We start from the raw sequence: 19,767 nt of genomic DNA, 5'->3' as shown, positions 1-19,767 counted from the left end.
AACGAACCCCGGGTGGACGTGTTTCCACCGGGCAGGTATCGTACCCGGCACCCCGGCTACAGCCCCTCGCGGCCACGCGAAGCGGGGACGGGAAAGCAAGCCAAAAGCCCCACGCCGCTTGCCAGGCGTGTTAGGCCCCAACGGGCGACCCGTACGCGTCTTTTTAGACGGTGTCGCGAACGGCGCCAAACGCTGGGTCGGTGCACGGCCACACGACAGTTTGACGTCCACCGGGCAGGTATCCGTCCCGGTACTCCTCTCGCCAGACAGGCTCGGGAACGCCGCTTTTCCACACGGCTCAATCAATCCCACCTTTCGTCGGTGCGGGGCGAGGAAGAAGAAGACTCGTCCTTTTTTCCTCGTGTCTTTTCCCTTCCGTTTCCGGTCACTTCCGTTTCCGGCCACTTTTTCAGAAGGGCTCCTGACCCTCCAACCACAACAACTACACAACAACTATATATACTACACACGGATAAGCAAAGACCTGAATGGTAATTCACATACATTCACATAAATATGTAACAAAGGTCACATTAACAAAATCTAGAATAATTTCAACATAATTCCAATGAACTTTTGGTTCTAAGTCATCTTGAAAAGTAAGTTCACCCCCAATAAAAAAAAATTCCATATTAAATGCCAAGTCTGTATATATAAATAAATATTATAATATATAATTAGTGCTCCAACCTATGACCGAACGCCTGACGTCATCGCCACAACATCTGCACTGTCTGCGAAGCTCCAGAAGAGTCATCCGGCAGAGACAAATCATGAAGATGTTAATTCAGTTACTGTCATAAACACATGGAAAACTCAGTTACCGACCTGGTTTCGCCCTTATTGGGGCATCATCAGGGCAACGCAGTGAACTTCCACACACTTGTGACTCTGAAAACCTTTTGGTTATATGCCAGTACTTGTGTGACTCCATATTGTGAGTGGAGAAATGCCAGTAAAGTGTCCCATACAGTCCTTGCTGCACCTTACTGGGAGCGACAAGTGCCGCCTGCCACGCGGAACGTTATCTCTTGCTTTCTACCAAGTGTTACAGATTCGTCACTTCCGCCTTTGTTGTTATTATATACTTGCAGGATTTTTTAGTTTCAGGTAATATTGTTGTGATGATTTCCGTTTGAAATGGAGATGACTTTAATAAAAGGTAAAAATAAATGTTTGTGGAGGAAAAAGAAAAATGCGGCAAAGAAACCGGAAGAGGAGATAGAGGAAGCAAATTGATGGGGGAAAGAAACGGCCGTGAGTCGCATCGAGGCTGTGAGCGGACTTCCTCAATATTGGTCGCAAATGAATTGAGGCTTCCTGTGAAAGGGATTGCCCGTGACATCGTCCCATATTGTGATTGCAATTAAACCTGCGTCTCAGGTTTTGGTACCGAGCATTAACTATTGTTGGCGGGAAAGCAAGCGCCTCCATTACAGGCCGAAATTACGTCCACCATTTTCCTTGAGGAGGCCGTCCGCCTGGTGCATCGTGTTTTGTCGTTGGGATTCCCATATCGACATCTTTGTATGGATCGCCATTGGTTTCCATATCGGCTTAATCGTTGGTGGACGTGGGTCATGGATTGAACTCACGTTTTGGGGGATCGTTACCTCGCGCCGCCATCTGCCCGACCTCACACCTCATAACTCCTCGTCTGCAGCCACGCCGATACCTGCCTGTTGTTCTTGCCATTCTGCACGACTTTGACCTTCGCCCAGCGTGCGGATTTGTGCACGGACTTTTAGATTGTTACATTCCACTCACGTTTGGCGTATCGTGAGTTTATTGCTTTGAGAGCATTGGTGAATGATGGTACCATCATATGTATTGTTCATGAGATGCAAGTGATGTTTTCATGGTACTTTCTTCAAGAGTGTTATTATTGTGTATGTGAGTTCTTAACACAATTACTTATTTTGTTCTATACAATTGCATTGGTGTGGTTTTACCATGGTTTATTAGAACCCACAGAATAACAAATCTTTCTGCCGCGTTCCCTCTCGAGACTCGGAGGGGCAATAACCGGGGTTTGGGGAGGTAACACGTAACACAAGCACAATCTTGGATGCGGTCGGGAGTACTGATTATAATATATAATTAGTACTAAAATATAATTATAAAAATAATTATAACTATCAAAATTATAATATATAATTAGTGCTCTTCCAGAGCTTCGCAGACAGTGCGGATGTTCTGGAGGTGACGTCACGACGTTCGGTCATAGGTCAAGCACGAATTATGTTAAGCACTGCGAATGAAGCAGTTTAATCTGGCTTTTTGGAATCAAACTGGCCCAGAAGGCTTAAAACTACATCATGACTTTTTTTTTTCAATTGTGTCTGTCGTTTACAGCTCTTCCTCTTCCAGCTCTTGCGTGGCTTGGCCTATTGCCATGGGCGCCGAGTACTCCATCGCGACCTCAAGCCACAGAACTTGCTCATCAATGAGCGAGGGGAGCTCAAGCTGGCTGATTTTGGTGAGAGGGTTTTCAAATTCCAAGGCCAAAGTGTTATTTTACCCACAATTCATTTCTTTCTTGTCTTCGTAATTCTCATTCTATCGTCTTGCACTTTTCATGGAACCCTCACCTGCCATGTCGATTATAATATTACTTTTTAATTAAAATTATGTTTAACAACTTTAATTGCGTTGCCCTACATAATAAGTGACAGTACTTGCAGGATAATGATGTATTTTGCCCTAGAAATTACAAATCTGTTACACTGGTGGACAAGAAAGGAAAAAGAAGATGTTTGAATAACTCCATTCAGTCATGTAAACGTGCAGTTTCAATCTGTGCTATTTGTGTGGGAAAGGTGTATACAATCTGTCCGAGGTGATCTCATTTGACTTTATCTTCAAAAGAGATAGTGGGAAGAGGAAGTTTTTTTTTCTCAAAAATTTGGAAATTGTTTTATTGAGATTACAGAGTTACTGTAGCTTATACAAATTGGTGGTTCTGTATCTTTCATATGGATTTCAGGTGCAATTTTACAGGGAAGGCTTCGTTGGGTTTTTTTTTTTTTTTCAGTTTTGTTTGGTATTTCATTGTTATTCAAAAAATTTTTTTTATAGTTTATTGAAGTACCTTCAAATGTTTCTTTTCAAATACAACAGAAAATGGATTAATAACCTTTTGTTTTTGTTTGTGAGGATTCTCAGTAAGGCCTTCATCCACCAGTAATTTGATGATGATGATGATGATGATGATGATGATGATGATGATGATGATGATACACTACATGGCCAAAAGTATGTGGACACCCGAACATCACACCCGTATGTGCTCGTCGAACATCTCATTCCAAAATCATGGGCATTAATATGGAGTTGTCCCCCCTTTGCTGTTATAAAAGCATCCACTCGTCTGGGAAGGCTTTCCACTCGATGTTGGAACAATGCTGCTGGGATTTGCTTCCATTCAGCCACAAGAGCATTAGTGACGTCGGGCACTGATGTTGGGCGATTAGGCCTGGCTCGCAGTCGGCGTTCCAATTCATCCCAAAGGTGTTCGATGGCGTTGAGGTCAGGGCTCTGTGCAGGTCAGTCAAGTTCTTCCACACCGATCTCGACAAACCATTTCTGTGTGGACTTTACTTTGTGAACGGGGGCATTGTCATGCTGAAACAGGAAAGCGCCTTCCCCCAAAGTGTTGCGACAAAGTCGGAAGCACACAATCGTCTAGAATGTCATTGTATGCTGTAGCGTTAAGATTCCTCTTCACTGGAACTAAGGGGCCGAGACCAAAAACAGCCCCAGACCATTATTCCTCCTCCACCAAACTTTACAGTTGGCACTATGCATTTGTGCAGGTAGTGTTCTTCTGGTATCTGCCAAACCCAGATTCATCCGTCGGACTGCCAGGTGGTGAAGCGTGATTCATCACTCCAGAGAACGCGTTTCCACTGCTCCAGAGTCCAATGGCGACGAGCTTTACACCAGGAAACCCATTTCATGTAGCTCCCTAGGAACAGTTGTTTTGCTAATGTTGGTTCCAGAGGCAGTTTGGAACTCAGTAGTGAGTGTTGCAACTGAGGACAGACCATTTTTACGTGCCTCAGCACTCAGCAATCCTGTCCTGTGAGCTTGTGTGGCCTACAACTTTGCGGCTCAGCTGTTGTTGCTCCTAGACGTTTCCACTTCACAATAACAGCACTTACAGTTGACCGGGGCATCTCCAGCAGGGCAGAAATTTGACGAACTGACTTTTTGGAAAGGTGGCATCCTATGACGGTGCCATGTTCAAAGTCACGGAGCTCTTCAGTATGGTCCATTTTCCTGTCAATCTTTGTCTATGGAGATTGCATGGCTGTGTGCTTGATTATATATACCTTGCAGTCATGGGTGTGGCTGGAACAGCCAAATCCACTAATTAGAAGGGATGTCCGCATACTTTTAGCCATGTCGTGTATAATATTTTTTCTGAATCGTTTTGTTCAGAACCAGAGGTAACCTTGGTCGACAAATTAAAAAAATATGGCTGATTTAACTATGAATATATTTGGCTGAAATCAAGAAACAGATGACTTTTTTAACAACTCGTATTTCTGCAAGAGTTTATTTGGTGAAATGTATGACAAACAACTCAAGTATTGAAAATGTCAATCTCGAAAGCCTGACTCTCAACAACACCAGCTCGACACTTCTTAACTCAATTATGAACAACACCAGTTGTAAGGGTTTTTAGCTCACCTAGAACGAAGTTCAGCGGAGCTTATACGATGGCGCGTCGTCCGTCCGTCCTTCCGTAAACACTTGAAACCTCATCTCCGAAACCGCTGATGGAATTGCGACCAAATTTAGCACAAATGATATTTGTTGTGTTGTGACTAAAGTTTGTTCACGGCATTAAATAAAAATCGGGGTCTAAGGGCTTCTACTGGGGGTCAAAGTGCATCCAGGTTTGACACCCCAAATTAGGAATTTGCCTTTTTCTCTGAAACTACACACACTATTTCAATGAAACTTGACCACAACCTTCATCACCCGTGATGTACCAAAGTTTGTTCAAGGCATTAGAAAAATTTTGATTTTTGTAGCCTTACTGAAGCTTCTGGGGAGGAAGCAACGCTTTGGTCTGTGCATGCGCAGGACATATTTATATATATATATATATATATATATATATATATATATATATTTCCGGTGTGTGCCCCAGTTTGGAGTCGGTACACTGTATCCCTGCGTGTCGTAAGAGGCAACTGAAGGGTTGGCGTCAGGAATGGCATCCTGCCATTAAAAAAAACTGCCTCAAAAGGGGAACCATGATGATTGCCATGGGGCCCGCAAGGCTAACCCCTGCTCTAGCAGAGAAAATGGCCTTTAAAAGGGTATATAAAAATATATATACAGTATATATAAAACCGAAAAACACGGTCTAGGAAGCCGTATGGTCGTCCATCAGTGAAGCCGTTTTTATGTCTTTTAATACCGCACTGTTTGAACGCCAGTTGCTTCTTGTCTATTAATTATGTATGTCTATTGATTACCGATTGTTGGAATATACCTTACGAACCTTTAGACTGCTGCGTTCCCTCAGGCCTTTAAAGACCCTTTAAGTCCCCCAAGACCCTTCAGACCACGAAGACCCTGAAAACACCGAAGACCCTTAAAGACTCAAAATACCCAAAGGACGCAAAATAACCGGAAGACACAAAAGACCCCAAAGAACCCAGTGAAGTCGTGAAGCTGTAATTATGTGTCTATTAATTACGTACTGTTTGAACGCTGGTTGCATGCTGTCTATTAATTATGTACATCTATTAATTACATATTGTTGGAATATACCTTCGGACCCCTTTTGACTGCTGAGATCCCTTAGACCTTTGAAGACCCTTAAGACCCCAAAAGACCATGAAGACCCAAATATGCTGAAGACCCTTAAATACCAAGAAGACCTAAAATACCCTGAATACCCAAAATATCCTGAAGACCCATAAAGACCCAAAAGACCTATAAGTCCCAAAAGACCTTGAACACCCAAAATACTCAAAATATCCCAAAGATCCAAAATACACTGAAGACCCTTAAAGACCCCAAAAACCCTGAAGACCCATTAAACCCCAATATCCTGAAGACCCTCAAGATCCTTAAGACCACTTTTACCTTTAAGACCCTTTCAATACTTTAGACACCTTGAGATCCCTTCACCCTTCTAACCTTTTATACCCTTTCAGCCTTTACACCCCTTAAGTCCCTTTCAACCCCTTAGACCTTAACACCATTGAGACCCCTTATACCCCTCAGACCGATTAGACAGCTTCGACCCTTGACCATTTAGACGTGAAAACTTTACATCACATGGACCTTTTTTATTACAAATAAATAAGATCACCAATATTGGAAATAAATTTGTACAAAATAAATGTTTGTATTATGATTGGTGTAAATGACAACACAGCAACTCAAGTTGAGTCCGGTCATTATCCTCAGTTTGAACAAGCCCATGCCTCTGTCAAGATATGTGGTGAGGTAAGTGTAGTGTGCTGAGCCACGCTAATATATATATATATATATATATATATATATATATATATATATATATATATATATATACACATATACACACACACACACACACACACACACACACACACACACACACACACACACACAGTCGGGTCCCGCTACTCGCGGGGATGCGTTCCTGGAAAATCCGCTAATCGAAAAACCCACGAATAACGGGGCATTGTTCCAATGGAAAGAGGGGGGATAGGTTCCCGATTCGCGAAAATCCGTGAATAGAGAGGAGCAAACCACGAACGGCGAGGCAAAATCCGCGAATGGCGACGCAAATCCTGAGAATGTCAACGATAATCCGCGTAGGTCGATGAAAATCCCATGAATGTATGCTGCGGCATTGTTCAATGGGGAAAAGGGGGATACGTTATAGGTTCCCGGCGGTTCCTTATTCACAGAAGAAATTTTTTGAAGTTTAAAATGTTTTCGACCGCAAATGCACATGATTACAGTTTCATAAAATATGCTTACAAATTTAGAAAAAACGACAACACCAGGTACCATTTCCAATTTGTTGAAAGAATGCACTTACAGTTTATTGAAAGTGCTAAACCAAACCATACCGTGAAAGTAAAAATAACACAACACCATCATGTACCATTTAAAATTGTTGTTTTACAAACCCACGTAACTTTCAAATGATGATAGTGATGATGGTGATGAATTAAAATCCCAAGAATTCCTCAAACTTTGAAGGCAACCCAAATGATGGTGCAGCAAAATCGTGCACTAAGGGAGAGCCAGGAGAGGTAGGAGAAGGTGAGGACGCTGGTGAGAATGCTGGTGAGGATGCTGAGAGGAATGCAGGAGAGGGTGCTGGTGGTCTTGAGGTGGAGGGAGCAGGGCTGAAGAAATGGGTGATGGGGAGCTGCCTGACAAATTGCCCAACATTTCGATGCCGCTCCTTGTACGGGAGCAGTGCATCATCCAAGGCCCTCTTGAACTTGAGGTACCTCTGCACGATAGGGTCAGCATCTTGCATCCTGTCTGCAAGTGCCCGCATGCCATGCAGCATCTCGCCCAGGAACTGGTCTATGAGGTTGGACCTCGGCACCTCTTCCTCATTACTGCCTGCTTCCTCCTCCTCCTCCTACTTGGAAACCTTTGGAATAGCGTCCAACTTATCCTTGATGAGTGGGTTTAGGGAATGGTTCAGCAACATGGTTTTCAGCATGAAGTCCCTCGTCTGCGTGTTGTCCTCGATCCATATTCTGAGAGCCTTCTCTATCCTTTCCATGTGGACATTCCGGACATGGGTGACAACCTTCGTACACGATACAGTGCTTGCTGAAAGTTTCTCACGAATGGCCTTCTCCTTCTTCCGTATGTAGCGAACGGTGTATTCGTTGACGCTGTAATGCCTGCCAACAGAGGCCGCACTCTCTCCTCTCGAAAGGCGGTCGAGCAGCTCCACTTTCTGGCTCAGGCACATCATTTTCTTCTGCCTCTTGGTAGTCGACGTATCTCCGGCACTAGTCTTGCGCTTGGGAGCCATTATTGAACGATGAGTAGAGCGGGAGTCAAAACCACAGGTCGATGCAACAGGACGAGAACAATGATCGAGATTGAGGACACAATCTGTATGATATGTAGGATTGCGAGCATTGTGGGTATCTGCGGGAGCCCATTGTTTGTGGGGGATGTTATCGGATGATGCCGTATCGAGCTTATCTGCTGATTTAAATAATAGATTTAATGAAGCATTTTCATTCTATAACTCACTGAGGATGACTTGTTTTAGTCGCTCATGGAACATCCCCCGAAGCGTTTTCATTGTGTAAGATCTCTGATGATGCTTTACCGTAAATTTCAAACTGTGATCGATTTAATGAAGCCTTTGCATTCTATAATTTGGGGAGGATGACTTTTTTGCACATCTGGTGGGATATCTTCGCTAGTTCGCTAATAGTGCGGCTAAAATTCGCACCCATGAAAGCCATGAAAACGCAAAGTAAGATACACAGCAGTGAATGTACGGTACTGTACTGTATAAGCAGGTCATGCTCTCACGGCTTGTATAAGATGGTTTTTTGCATATGTCCAGCTGCTTTGTGCATAGCTGGTGAAAGATGAGTTTTATAAATGTGTCAAGCTAGCGGCTCGTGAATTTTTTTTTGCGCCCCTGAAAAACCGTGAATTCGCGGAACACAGCCACGAATAAGGGGGAAAAAAACCGCGATTTTGTGGAACACACAGCCACAAAAAGAAAAGACCCCACAAATTCACGGGACATTTTTCCATGAATAGAGAAGCATGTCGCATTTTATCAACCGCGAATAGTGGGGTCCGACTGTGTTTATATACACTACATGGCCAAAAGTATGCGGACACCCATTATAGTTTGTGGATTCGGCTGTTTCAGCCACACCAATGCTGACAGGTATATATAATCAAGCACACAGCCATGCAATCTCCATCGACAACCATTGGCAGTAGAATGGGCCATACTGAGAGCTCAGTGACTTTCAACGTGGCACTGTCAGAGGATGCCACTTTTCCAACAAGTCAGATCATCAAATTTCTGCCCTGCTGGAGCTGCCCCGGTCAACTGTAAGTGCTGTTATTGTTAAGTGGAAACGCCTGGGAGCAACAACAGCTCAGTAGCGAAGTGGTAGGCCACACAAGCCCACAGAACGGAACCCCCGAGTGCTGAAGCGCGTAGCGCATAAATATCGTCTGTCCTCGGTTGCAACACTCACTACCGAGTTCCAAACTGCCTCTGGAAGCAACGTCAGCACAACAACTGTTCCTCGGGAGCTTCATGAAATGGGTTTCCATGGCCGAGCAGCCGCACACAAGCCTAAGATCACCATGCACAATGCCAAGCGTTGGCTGGAGTGGTGTAAAGCTCGCCGCCATTGGACCCTGGAGCAGTGGAAATGCGTTCTCTGGAGTGCTGAATCACGCTTCACCATCTGGCAGTCCGACGGACGAATCTGGGTTTGGCAGATGCCAGGAGAACGCCACCTGCCCGAATGCATAGTGCCAACTGTAAAGTTTGGTGGAGGAGGATTAATGGTCTGGTGCTGTTTGTCATGATTTGGGCTAGGCCCCTTCGTTCCAGTGAAAGGAAATCTTAACGTGACAGCATGCAATGAGATTCTAGATGACTGTGTGTTTCCAACTTTGTGTCAACAGTTTGGGAAAGGCCCTTTCCTGTTTCAGCATGACAATGCCCCTGTGCACAAAGTAAGGCCCATACAGAAATGGTTTGTCGAGATCGGTGTGGAAGAACTTGACTGGCCTGCACAAAGCCCTGACCTCAATCCCATTGAACACCTTTGGGATGAATTGGAACGCCGACTGTGAGCCAGGCCTAATCGCCCAACATCTGTGCCCGACCTCACGAATGCTTTTGTGGCTGAATGGAAGCAAATCTCCGCAGCAATGTTCCAACATCCAGTGGAAAGCCTTCCCAGAAGAGTGAAGGCTGTTGAGCAGCAAAAGGGGGGGGGGGGGGGGTGGTGCTAACTCCATATTAATGCCCATTATTTTGGAACGAGATGTTCGACGAGCACATACGGGTGGGATGTTTGCGTGTCCACATACTTTTGGCCATGTATTGTGTATATATATATATATATATATATATATATATATATATATATATATATATATATATATATATATATATATATATATATATATCTATCTATAGATAGATAGATATATGATTTAAACCTGCTATCCCAGGTTTAGATGGGAATTACATTTGTTTTAAATAGTAGAATGGATACATTGATGCTATCTATTTTCCAATCGCTGCCAGGAGAAATATCACTTGCATGTGCACACACTCAATTCAAAGTACATACAATACAAGTGTTGAAGATAATTTTAATTAGACTCTCATCCAACCGCAAAACATGGGCGTTTTAATTAAAAGTTTCAGCCCGAGTACATCATGGCAATGGCAATGTTCTCAAAAATTTTATTGGGTGCAAAATCAACGCTCGTGGAAGAGCTACAACACAGAATGGATCACCACACAGCAGAACAAAAGGAACATTGGAAAGAGAGGGAGGAAATATCAACGGCAGAGTCGAGGTACAAAATGGAGAGACTTGGACAAATAATGGATGTGGGGAAGAAGGAGGGGGAGAGGAGGATACACGGCGTGGATAAAATAGATTCATAAGCGAGAACTTCAACTTTTTGTCAGAATCTTCAGAAACTTTGTCAGAATTCAAAGATATTTATCTCATCTGAGTAAGTTGTCTTTCTAAGATGTGTCTGACAATGAGTTTAAGTTCTCGCTTCCTGTCACAACCTGTGCGAACAAGACATACCAGCAACTCACTATTATTAAGATGACTTTCATGTCTGTGTTTATCCCACTGTATGTTTGTCCCACTGTACAAAAGCCTTGCAGATCAGACCTCATCTATGGTATGCAACAGCAGTATGGTCACCATTTTGAAAAGGGATATAGTTGTGATAGAAAGTGTTCACAGAAAAAGGACCAAGACCTGTTGCAGAAGTTTTGAGGAACTGAGGGTATGAGCAAAGGCTTGGCACATTGGGCCTACCAACATTGGTATACAAGTGTGGATGCACTAATGCACTATATCTTTGAATTCAATATAATGCATGGTTTTGATGAAGTAAACACTCAGACTATACACCAGTCCAATATTTCAAAGCAGCAGGGGCCAGAAAAGGTCACATCTTCAAGCAAATTGTTTCTGTCTTCGAGCAGTTAATGTGTGGCATGAACTACCGGTATCGGCCGTGAATGCCCAGTCTGCAAACAGCTTGAAGAGTAAACTGAACACTCCCTGGGAATTTTATATCCACAAAGCTCAATTTTAATGAAATCACGTGCACACATTTTTGGAATGTTCGTGGTCAAAACTAGTCCAACAAACATTGCTTACCATGACCTTGCATTCAAGGTATTTGTCAGAAATTCATACGTTTCTTCTTTGTCAATGCTTTCTTCTAATCTATCCTTTTTAGGCTTGGCAAGAGCAAAGTCTGTGCCAACGAAGACCTACTCAAATGAGGTGGTCACTCTGTGGTACCGTCCACCTGATGTTCTACTTGGATCTACGGAATATTCAACTCAAATTGACATGTGGTGAGCATTTTGGGGTGCTTGCTCCTATGTGCGTGCATCAACATTTTTCTTGCATCTCCGACTGTGTGTTTCCAGTGTAAAATGAAGTTTGCTTGATATGGTATTTTTTTTTCTTCTGCTGTCTACTTTATTGTCTCAATGGGTTCTGGACTTTATAGTCCAAAGCCATTTCACACCTGAGTGATTTGTTGTGCAGCCACATCACCATCACGATTACGCAACTTAATTGCATGCAACCGCAACTTAATTGCATGCAACCGCAACTTAATTGCATGCAACTGCAACTTAATTGCATGCAACTGCAACTTAATTGCATGCAACCGCAACTTAATTGCATGCAACCACAACTTAATTGCATGCAACCGCAACTTAATTGCATGCAACCGCAACTTAATTGCATGCAACCGCAACTTAATTGCATGCAACCGCAACTTAATTGCATGCAACCGCAACTTAATTGCATGCAACCGCAACTTAATTGCATGCAACCGCAACTTAATTGCATGCAACCGCAACTTAATTGCATGCAACCACAACTTAATTGCATGCAACCGCAACTTAATTGCATGCAACCGCAACTTAATTGCATGCAACCACAACTTAATTGCATGCAACCACAACTTAATTGCATGCAACCGCAACTTAATTGCATGCAACCGCAACTTAATTGCATGCAACCGCAACTTAATTGCATGCAACCGCAACTTAATTGCATGCAACCGCAACTTAATTGCATGCAACCGCAACTTAATTGCATGCAACCGCAACTTAATTGCATGCAACCGCAACTAATTGCATGCAACCGCAACTTAATTGCATGCAACTGCAACTTAATTGCATGCAACCGCAACTTAATTGCATGCAACCACAACTTAATTGCATGCAACCACAACTTAATTGCATGCAACTGCAACTTAATTGCATGCAACCGCAACTTAATTGCATGCAACCGCAACTTAGGTGCATGCAACCGCAACTTAATTGCATGCAACCACAACTTAATTGCATGCAACCTCAACTTAATTGCATGCAACCACTCTGTCAACATCCGAGCAAGTAGTAAGTAGCACAAGTTGAAAAACGTGTATTTTTTGCTCCGTGTAAATTGAACCGTGTAAATTGAAAAACGTGTATTTTTTGTTGTTTCATTTGCTGCCAGTTATTTGAATGTTGATATTGAATTCAGAAGTAGAGCTGTATAAATGCCATTGATTTGTTATTCATTATCCACCAAATCTTTCCATTGCAATAAATCTATTTCAAACGTTTGATAGATTCCTCTCCCCCATTTTCCTATTGCAGTCAAGGTTTTGTAAATTTACTCCCTCTTTACGACAGCAAATTCAATATCACAGCAAGGATTCAGATCATAACATCGACCATAGTTCCAAACTGTGCTTGTGATAAAATACGTCACCACAAATTCCTCAGCAGATCTCTTGAAAGTAAGCAAAGCCTGGCTCTAGTGTGAGGAACTGATTGAGCAACTTCTCTTCACCGATTGCAGAAATGTCCACACATAAGTGATTCCGTTGCATGCACCAAATTCAGCAAAATATCACTCAGGTTTGGACACTGCTTAAAACCCTGATGATGAAATTATCAGGTGATGAGTCATTTTGTGTGTTTGTGTGAGTGTTATTGGGTGTTATCTCCATATGTGGGTTTCAGAAGGTGGAACAGAGCCCTCCTCTGTCTCAAAGTATCCCCCTCGGGTGTGTGTGTGTGTGTGTGTGTGTGTGTGTGTGTGTGTGTGTGTGGTTGTGTGTGTGTGTGGTTGTGTGTATGTATGTACGGTGCATTCAGAAAGTATTCAGACCCCTTCACTTTTTTCACATTTTGTTATGTTGCAGCCTTATGCTGAAATCGTTCAAATTCATTTTTTCCCTCTTCAATCTACACTCAATAACCCATAATGACAAAAAGAAACAGGATTTTAGAAAGTTTTGTAGATTTATTAAAAAGAAAAAACTGAAATATCACATTTACATAAGTATTCATACCCTTTGCTATGACACTTGAAATTTATCTCAGGTGTCTCCCATTTCTCTTGATCATCTTTGAGATGTTTCTACACCTTGATTGGAGTCCACCTGTGGTAAATTCAATTGATTGGACGTTATTTGGAAAGGCACACACCTGTCTATATAAGGTCTCACAGCTGACAATGCATATCAGAGCAAAAACCAAGCCATGAGGTCGAAGGAACTGCCTGCAGAGCTCAGACAGGATTGTGTCGAGGCACAGACCTGGGGACGCCTACAAAAGAATCTCTGCTGCATCGAAGGTTCCCAAGAGCACAGAGGCCTCCATAATTCTTAAATGGAAGAAGTTTGGAACAACCAGGACTCTTCCTAGAGCTGGCCGCCCGGCCAAACTGAGCAATCGGGGGAGAAGGGCCTTGGTAAGAGAGGTGACCAAGAACCCGATGGTCACTCTGGCTGGGCTCCAGAGATCCTGTGTGAAGATGGGAGAAACTTCCAGAAGGACAACCATCACTGCAACACTCCACCGATCTGGGCTTTATGGCAGAGTGGCCAGACGGAAGCCAAACAGTTCAATCTTGGTTTCATCAGACCACAGAATCTTGTTTCTCACAGTCTGAGAGTCCTTTGGGTGCTTTTTTTCAAACTCCAAGCTGGCGTTCATGTGTCTTTCACTGAGGAGAGGATATGCGGAGGCATATTGGCGACACAGTCACATTGTTCTAGTTGTCACTCATACACACATAATACACCATAATGTCAAAGTGGATTTTTTATTTTAGAAAATTTTACAAGATAATTAAAAATTAAAAGCTGAAATGTCTCGAGTTAATGAGTATTCAACCCCTTTGCTATGACACTCCAAATTTAGCTCAGGTGCATTCAATTTCCTTTGATCATCCTTCAGATGTCTCTACAAACTTGATTGGATTCCAACTGTGGCTAATCAAATTGTTTGGACATGATTTAGAAAGAAGCACACCTTTCTGTACAAGGTCACACAGTAGACAGTGCATGTCAGAGCAGAAACTACAATGAAGTCCAAGGAGCTGTCCGTAGAGCTCTGAGATAGAATTGTGAGGAGGCACAGATCTGGGGAATGGTATAAAACAATTTCTCGAGTGTTGAAAGTTCTCATGAACTCAGTGAGCTCCATCATTAGGAAATGGAAAGAATATTGAATTACCTAGACTCTTCCTAGAGCTGGCCGACCAAACCGAACAACCGGGCAAGAAGGACCTTGGTCAGGGAGGTGACCAAGAACCCAATGACCACTTTGACCAAACTACAGAGTTCCTTGGATGAGATGGGAGAACCTGCTGGAAGGATCACAGTTTCTGCAGCACTTCACAAATCTAGGGTCTATGGGAGAGTGGCCAGACAGAAGCCACTCCTGATAAAAGGCACATGACAGCATGCCTGAGTTTTCAAAAAGGCACGTGAAAGACTGAGAGTATCTGCTATCTGCCACTATCTGAAAGACTCACTACCTGCCATGATCTTTCCTGAGAAAACCATATTTCCAAGCTGGCCTCCAAAGCCATTTGCCGACTGGGCATCCTCCGTCGTGCGAAGTCCTTCCTTGGCACACCTGAGCTCCTCACCACATACAAGGCTTTCATCCGCAGCTCAATGGAATACTGCCCTCCCCTCTGGGCTGATGCTCCTGCCTCACACCTAGCTCGGCTTCACACTGTTGAAACCAAAGCTTTCAGAATCATTCGACTCTCCCATGATGAAGCTGATTGTGAGGGCCTTTCACATTCTCATAGCAGGCAGGTTGGCTGCCTTTCTATATTCTCCCGACTCCTCTCCGGCCTTGCACCCCCACCTCTCTCTGTGCTCTGTCCCCCAAATATTCCTACAGGTCGCACAAGATCTGCCTGCAACCCTCTTATGGTTAAACTGCCAAAATCAAGACTTTCTGCTCACCTTCACTCTTTCATTCCTCTTTTTCCCGCCTCTGGAAAAAACTCCGTCACTCTCTTCAATCCCACTCCTCCCTCCAGGTCTTTAAAACAGCTGTTCACCACCATCTCTTATCTTCCCCCATCCAAAACCTTCATCTTTTCTCCACCCGTTAATTCACCCCAGATCCACTTTTTTTGAAATACCGACTTCTTTCCTGGAAGTTCTGGCAGAGTCCAAGCGTTTTCTCGGACTATTTTTTATCGTATGTACCGGTACCATTTGGGTCACGAGGCAAATCTGATTTCAAATTTTATGTCATGGGTAAAAAAAGTTTGGGAACTACTGATATAGAGGTACATTATTTAAAACAAGCTGCAGAATCATTACGTCTTAAACCATAGATAAGTCGATACTGGGCATAAGTCGAGACCCAGACTTCCGGGAAAAAAGTATCAACTTATACCCCGAAAAATACAGTACATTTGATAACATAGGAGTAGAAATGATGAATATTAAGAAAATACTACAACAGAAGGAAGTGTGAGTGAATTTCTGTAAACACAACAAAATATTAATACCCTTTGAAATGAAGTATTCAATATATATTGTTGGCAACAGGATAATCCAGCATACAGTGGGGATACCCATGGGTTCTATTCACGCACCTTTGTTTGCAAATTTGTTCCTGCACATGTACGAGTCTGATTATGTCCAGAACATGTGCAGGAATAACCGCGAGAAATTGCGGAGATATCTTTAGATTACTCAAAATTCCCGCTCCCTTCAGGAAAAGCCTGGAGGCAGGGGTGGGGAGGGTTGGTGGGATAGTTGGGGAAGTGGAGCAAATACATTTTGTGCTATGGCTTATAATGCCCCCTGTCTGCAGCAGAATGCACGAAAGTGTTAGCACTGTGGCATGTGTACAGGCAAAAATTGTAAGTGGTCTTTCCCCCAACCCCCTCACAAGGGAGGGGGGTGGGGGAGATTGTGCTGGATATTACAAACACATATTCAATATATTTTATTATGCCCTGACACAGATAAATATACACAAAACACGGATAAACGCCATTTATTATGTCATATAAGATGCCGTTAGTGGCTGAACGTGAATACACTTGCTTCGTTATATATAGATTGATGATTTACTGGCGATTAATGACAAGTTTGTACTTGATTCACTTCATGATGAGGAATATCCAAAAGGGATGGAATTTGAAAAGGAAAAGCAAACACTTGAGTTTCCTTTTTTTGAATTACAAATCAATATATATTTATTTATTTATTTATTTATTTATATATATATATGTATGTATGTATGTATGTATGTATGTATGTATGTATATATATATATATATAACTGTAAGAAATAGTAGAAACTCCAAAGTACGAGCAGGGCGTCTCATTTGTATTGAATAAATAATCGTTAGATTAAATAAGACGCGGACGTAGCTTCAGGACGTCGATCTTTAATTGTCGACAAGCTTTCGACCAACAAAGGTCTTCTTCTGAGTCTACAAAAGTTAACCGTAACCCATTCATTCATTCATTCATTCATCATTCATTCATTCATTCATTCTACCTTTATATGTCATTTATATAAATATATTATATGAATATAAATGGGATATGAATATATGCTTGTGTGTTTATGTATGTATATCTCTATATTTGTATATGCACGTGCACCCTAACTGTAACGCGAACGGTCACTTCCGTTGAACTTGGGGCTGGTGAGTGAACTTCGGCGTGGCTCTTCCTTCTGTATGCATTTTCTACACACATCACACATCTCACACACATATCACCATACATAAAATAAAAAATAAAAAATAAAAAAAACCACCGTTTAGAGGCCATTTTTTCCCCGCAAAGCGGGGGTTGGCCTTTTCGGGGACCGTGGTAGTTGTTGTTTTTTGGTCCCCTTTTTGAAGCAATGTTTTATGGCCGGATGCCCTTCCTGACGCCAACCCTTTTTGCCGCCTTCAACGACAAACAGGGAATTACCAGTGAACTGGTACTCAATTAGCCGACCTCGGAAGGATGACAGGCTGAGTCAACCCCCCTGGCATTAATTCGGCGATCGACCGAAATTCGAACCCAGGATCCTAGGATCCTAAGCCGGCACCCTAGCCGCTAGCCCAACACCAGGGATCACCATACATACTTGACTGATATACATGCCTACTGTTTTTGTAGACTCAGAAGAAGACCTTTGTTGGTCGAAAGCTTGTCGACAATTAAAGATCGACGTCCTGAAGCTACGTCCGCGTCTTATTTAATCTAACGATTATATATACATATATATATATATATATATATATATATATATGTATATACAACAACAACAACAAACAACATGCATTTTAATGCCATTTTCCCTGCTAGAGCGGGGGTTAGCCTTGCGGTCCCCATGACAATCTTCTCCATTTTGCCCTATTTTCTGCATCTCCCCTTGTTAACCCCCTTGCCCGCATTTCTTCTTCCACCACCTTTAGCCAAGACTTTCTCGGTCTTCCCCGTCGTCTACTTCCTTCTACATTCATTTTCATCACATTTTTCATCACTGAAAAATTCCACTGGCCGGATCCGAATCTGGATCTTCACCAAAATATAATGATTTCGTCCTTGTGAGATATGCTACATCTCTGCCAAATTTCGTCCGAATCCGTCCACAACTTTTTGAGATATTTTGTTCAGAAATAAACAGACAGGGGTGAAAACATAACCTCCATCCACGTTTGGTGGCGAGTTGAAATTGAAACCAAATGAAATTTGATGAATACAAAATGAAATTTTAAATAAAACGAATACTAAATAACATTTAATGATGGAAAAGGATTATTGATGAAGCATTAACATAAATACATGTTTAAACATTTTCAGTGGTTGCTAAAGGGGCGTAGTAAAACACTTGGGGGAAATCCGTTAAAATGTTTGATTCAGTAGTAAGCAAAATGCACATGATAGGTAATACACGCGCAGTCTGTGAAGTAAGGTGTGTATGTGTTCACTGCTAATGTAAGATAGCACATGTATTATTATAAATTAGATTTGTTTGTTGATGACTGTGAATAAATGATAATAATCGAAATCCTCTGACAAAGAAGGTAAACATCTATAAGTACAGCTGTAAGCTCTGAGTCGAAGTTTTCAACTGAAATTGTTTACCTGGTTCACTGACACAGCTGAAGACACACATATACTGATGTGGACCCACAGCCCAAGTTGTGGACCCACCGTTTGGAGATGTTCTAAGCAGTAAGAGTTGAATTGAACCGAACCGTTGATCCAGGCAGTTGCGAACTTCGACATTTGCGATTGAAATGAAGTTGAGCACAGGTTGTTGTAGAATTAGTATTATTTACACCATCCTTTCAATTTGAATGTAATGCATTAGGAATAAACGGTGCTGTTCAGTAAATGATTTTACAATTACTGTGAGGAATGTGCATGCACCACTTTGTTGCAGGGGGTTGGGATGCATATGCTTTGAGATGGCTGCCGGACGTCCCTTGTTTCCCGGTTCAACTGTCGAAGATGAGCTACACCTCATATTTCGAATGCTTGGTACAATTCTCTCCCACTTCCCAACTTTAACCTTTCAAAATAATGTTACTGAGTGCGAGCAGTTTGTAATTATTTCTTATTTTCGGTGTTGATGCAGGAACTCCTGTCGAAGAAACTTGGCCTGGGATTGCTGCGAATGAAGAATTCAAGACCTATGGGTTTCCCAAATATAGACCTGAGCCACTCATCAACCATGCTCCAAGGTGCCAGTTGCAGGACTTTTGTTTGTTCAAATAAGTATCATCCTCATCCCCAACCCCACCAAATGTTTGGATATGCCAGTTTCATTTCTTGGGATTATTAAAGAGTTATCGACATAGAAATAATGACGAACAAGTATAGCCAACAATTAAACGTCAGCAAAAAGAATATAATGAATTGCCGTTGCTCTTATCATTTCTTTGTCCGACAGATTGGATGTGGAAGGCTTGGATTTGTTGACAAAGTTTCTGCAGGTATGCACACATTAGCTTCCACTCCATGAAATGTACATTGCACTCCTGCACAATAACTGGAGAACAAACACGAGCTGCCATGTTAATTTCCTTGCAGTACGAGGCAAAGAAAAGGATCTCTGCAGAATCTGCAATGAAGCATCCGTACTTTCGCTGCCTTGGAGAAAAGGTCCACTCTTTGCCTGATGGTGTGTATTGAAAAGAAATACAAAACCACTTCACCACCGATTCATGATTGGGGAAT

At 42.5% G+C, this 19,767-nt stretch overlaps 1 protein-coding gene across 3 annotated transcripts in view; it reads left to right on the top strand.

Moving 5' to 3' along the window:
* The window catches only part of CDK17 (cyclin dependent kinase 17), a 219,809-nt gene that overhangs the window by 196,301 nt on the left and 3,741 nt on the right, over nt 1-19,767 (top strand). For all 3 annotated transcript variants that reach the window (XM_068130388.2, XM_068130385.2, XM_068130387.2), the window contains 6 exons: nt 2,356-2,479; nt 11,482-11,602; nt 18,971-19,068; nt 19,166-19,271; nt 19,481-19,523; nt 19,621-19,711. In XM_068130388.2, the coding sequence (XP_067986489.1) occupies nt 2,356-2,479; nt 11,482-11,602; nt 18,971-19,068; nt 19,166-19,271; nt 19,481-19,523; nt 19,621-19,711 (583 nt within the window). The remainder of the gene's footprint in view (nt 1-2,355; nt 2,480-11,481; nt 11,603-18,970; nt 19,069-19,165; nt 19,272-19,480; nt 19,524-19,620; nt 19,712-19,767) is intronic.

This window comes from Myxine glutinosa, chromosome 11, assembly GCF_964187855.1.
Source record: "Myxine glutinosa chromosome 11, kmMyxGlut1.1, whole genome shotgun sequence".
Taxonomy (NCBI): domain Eukaryota; kingdom Metazoa; phylum Chordata; class Myxini; order Myxiniformes; family Myxinidae; genus Myxine; species Myxine glutinosa.
Note: the sequence above shows the minus strand (reverse complement) of the source record. Positions and strands in the feature narration are given on the sequence as shown.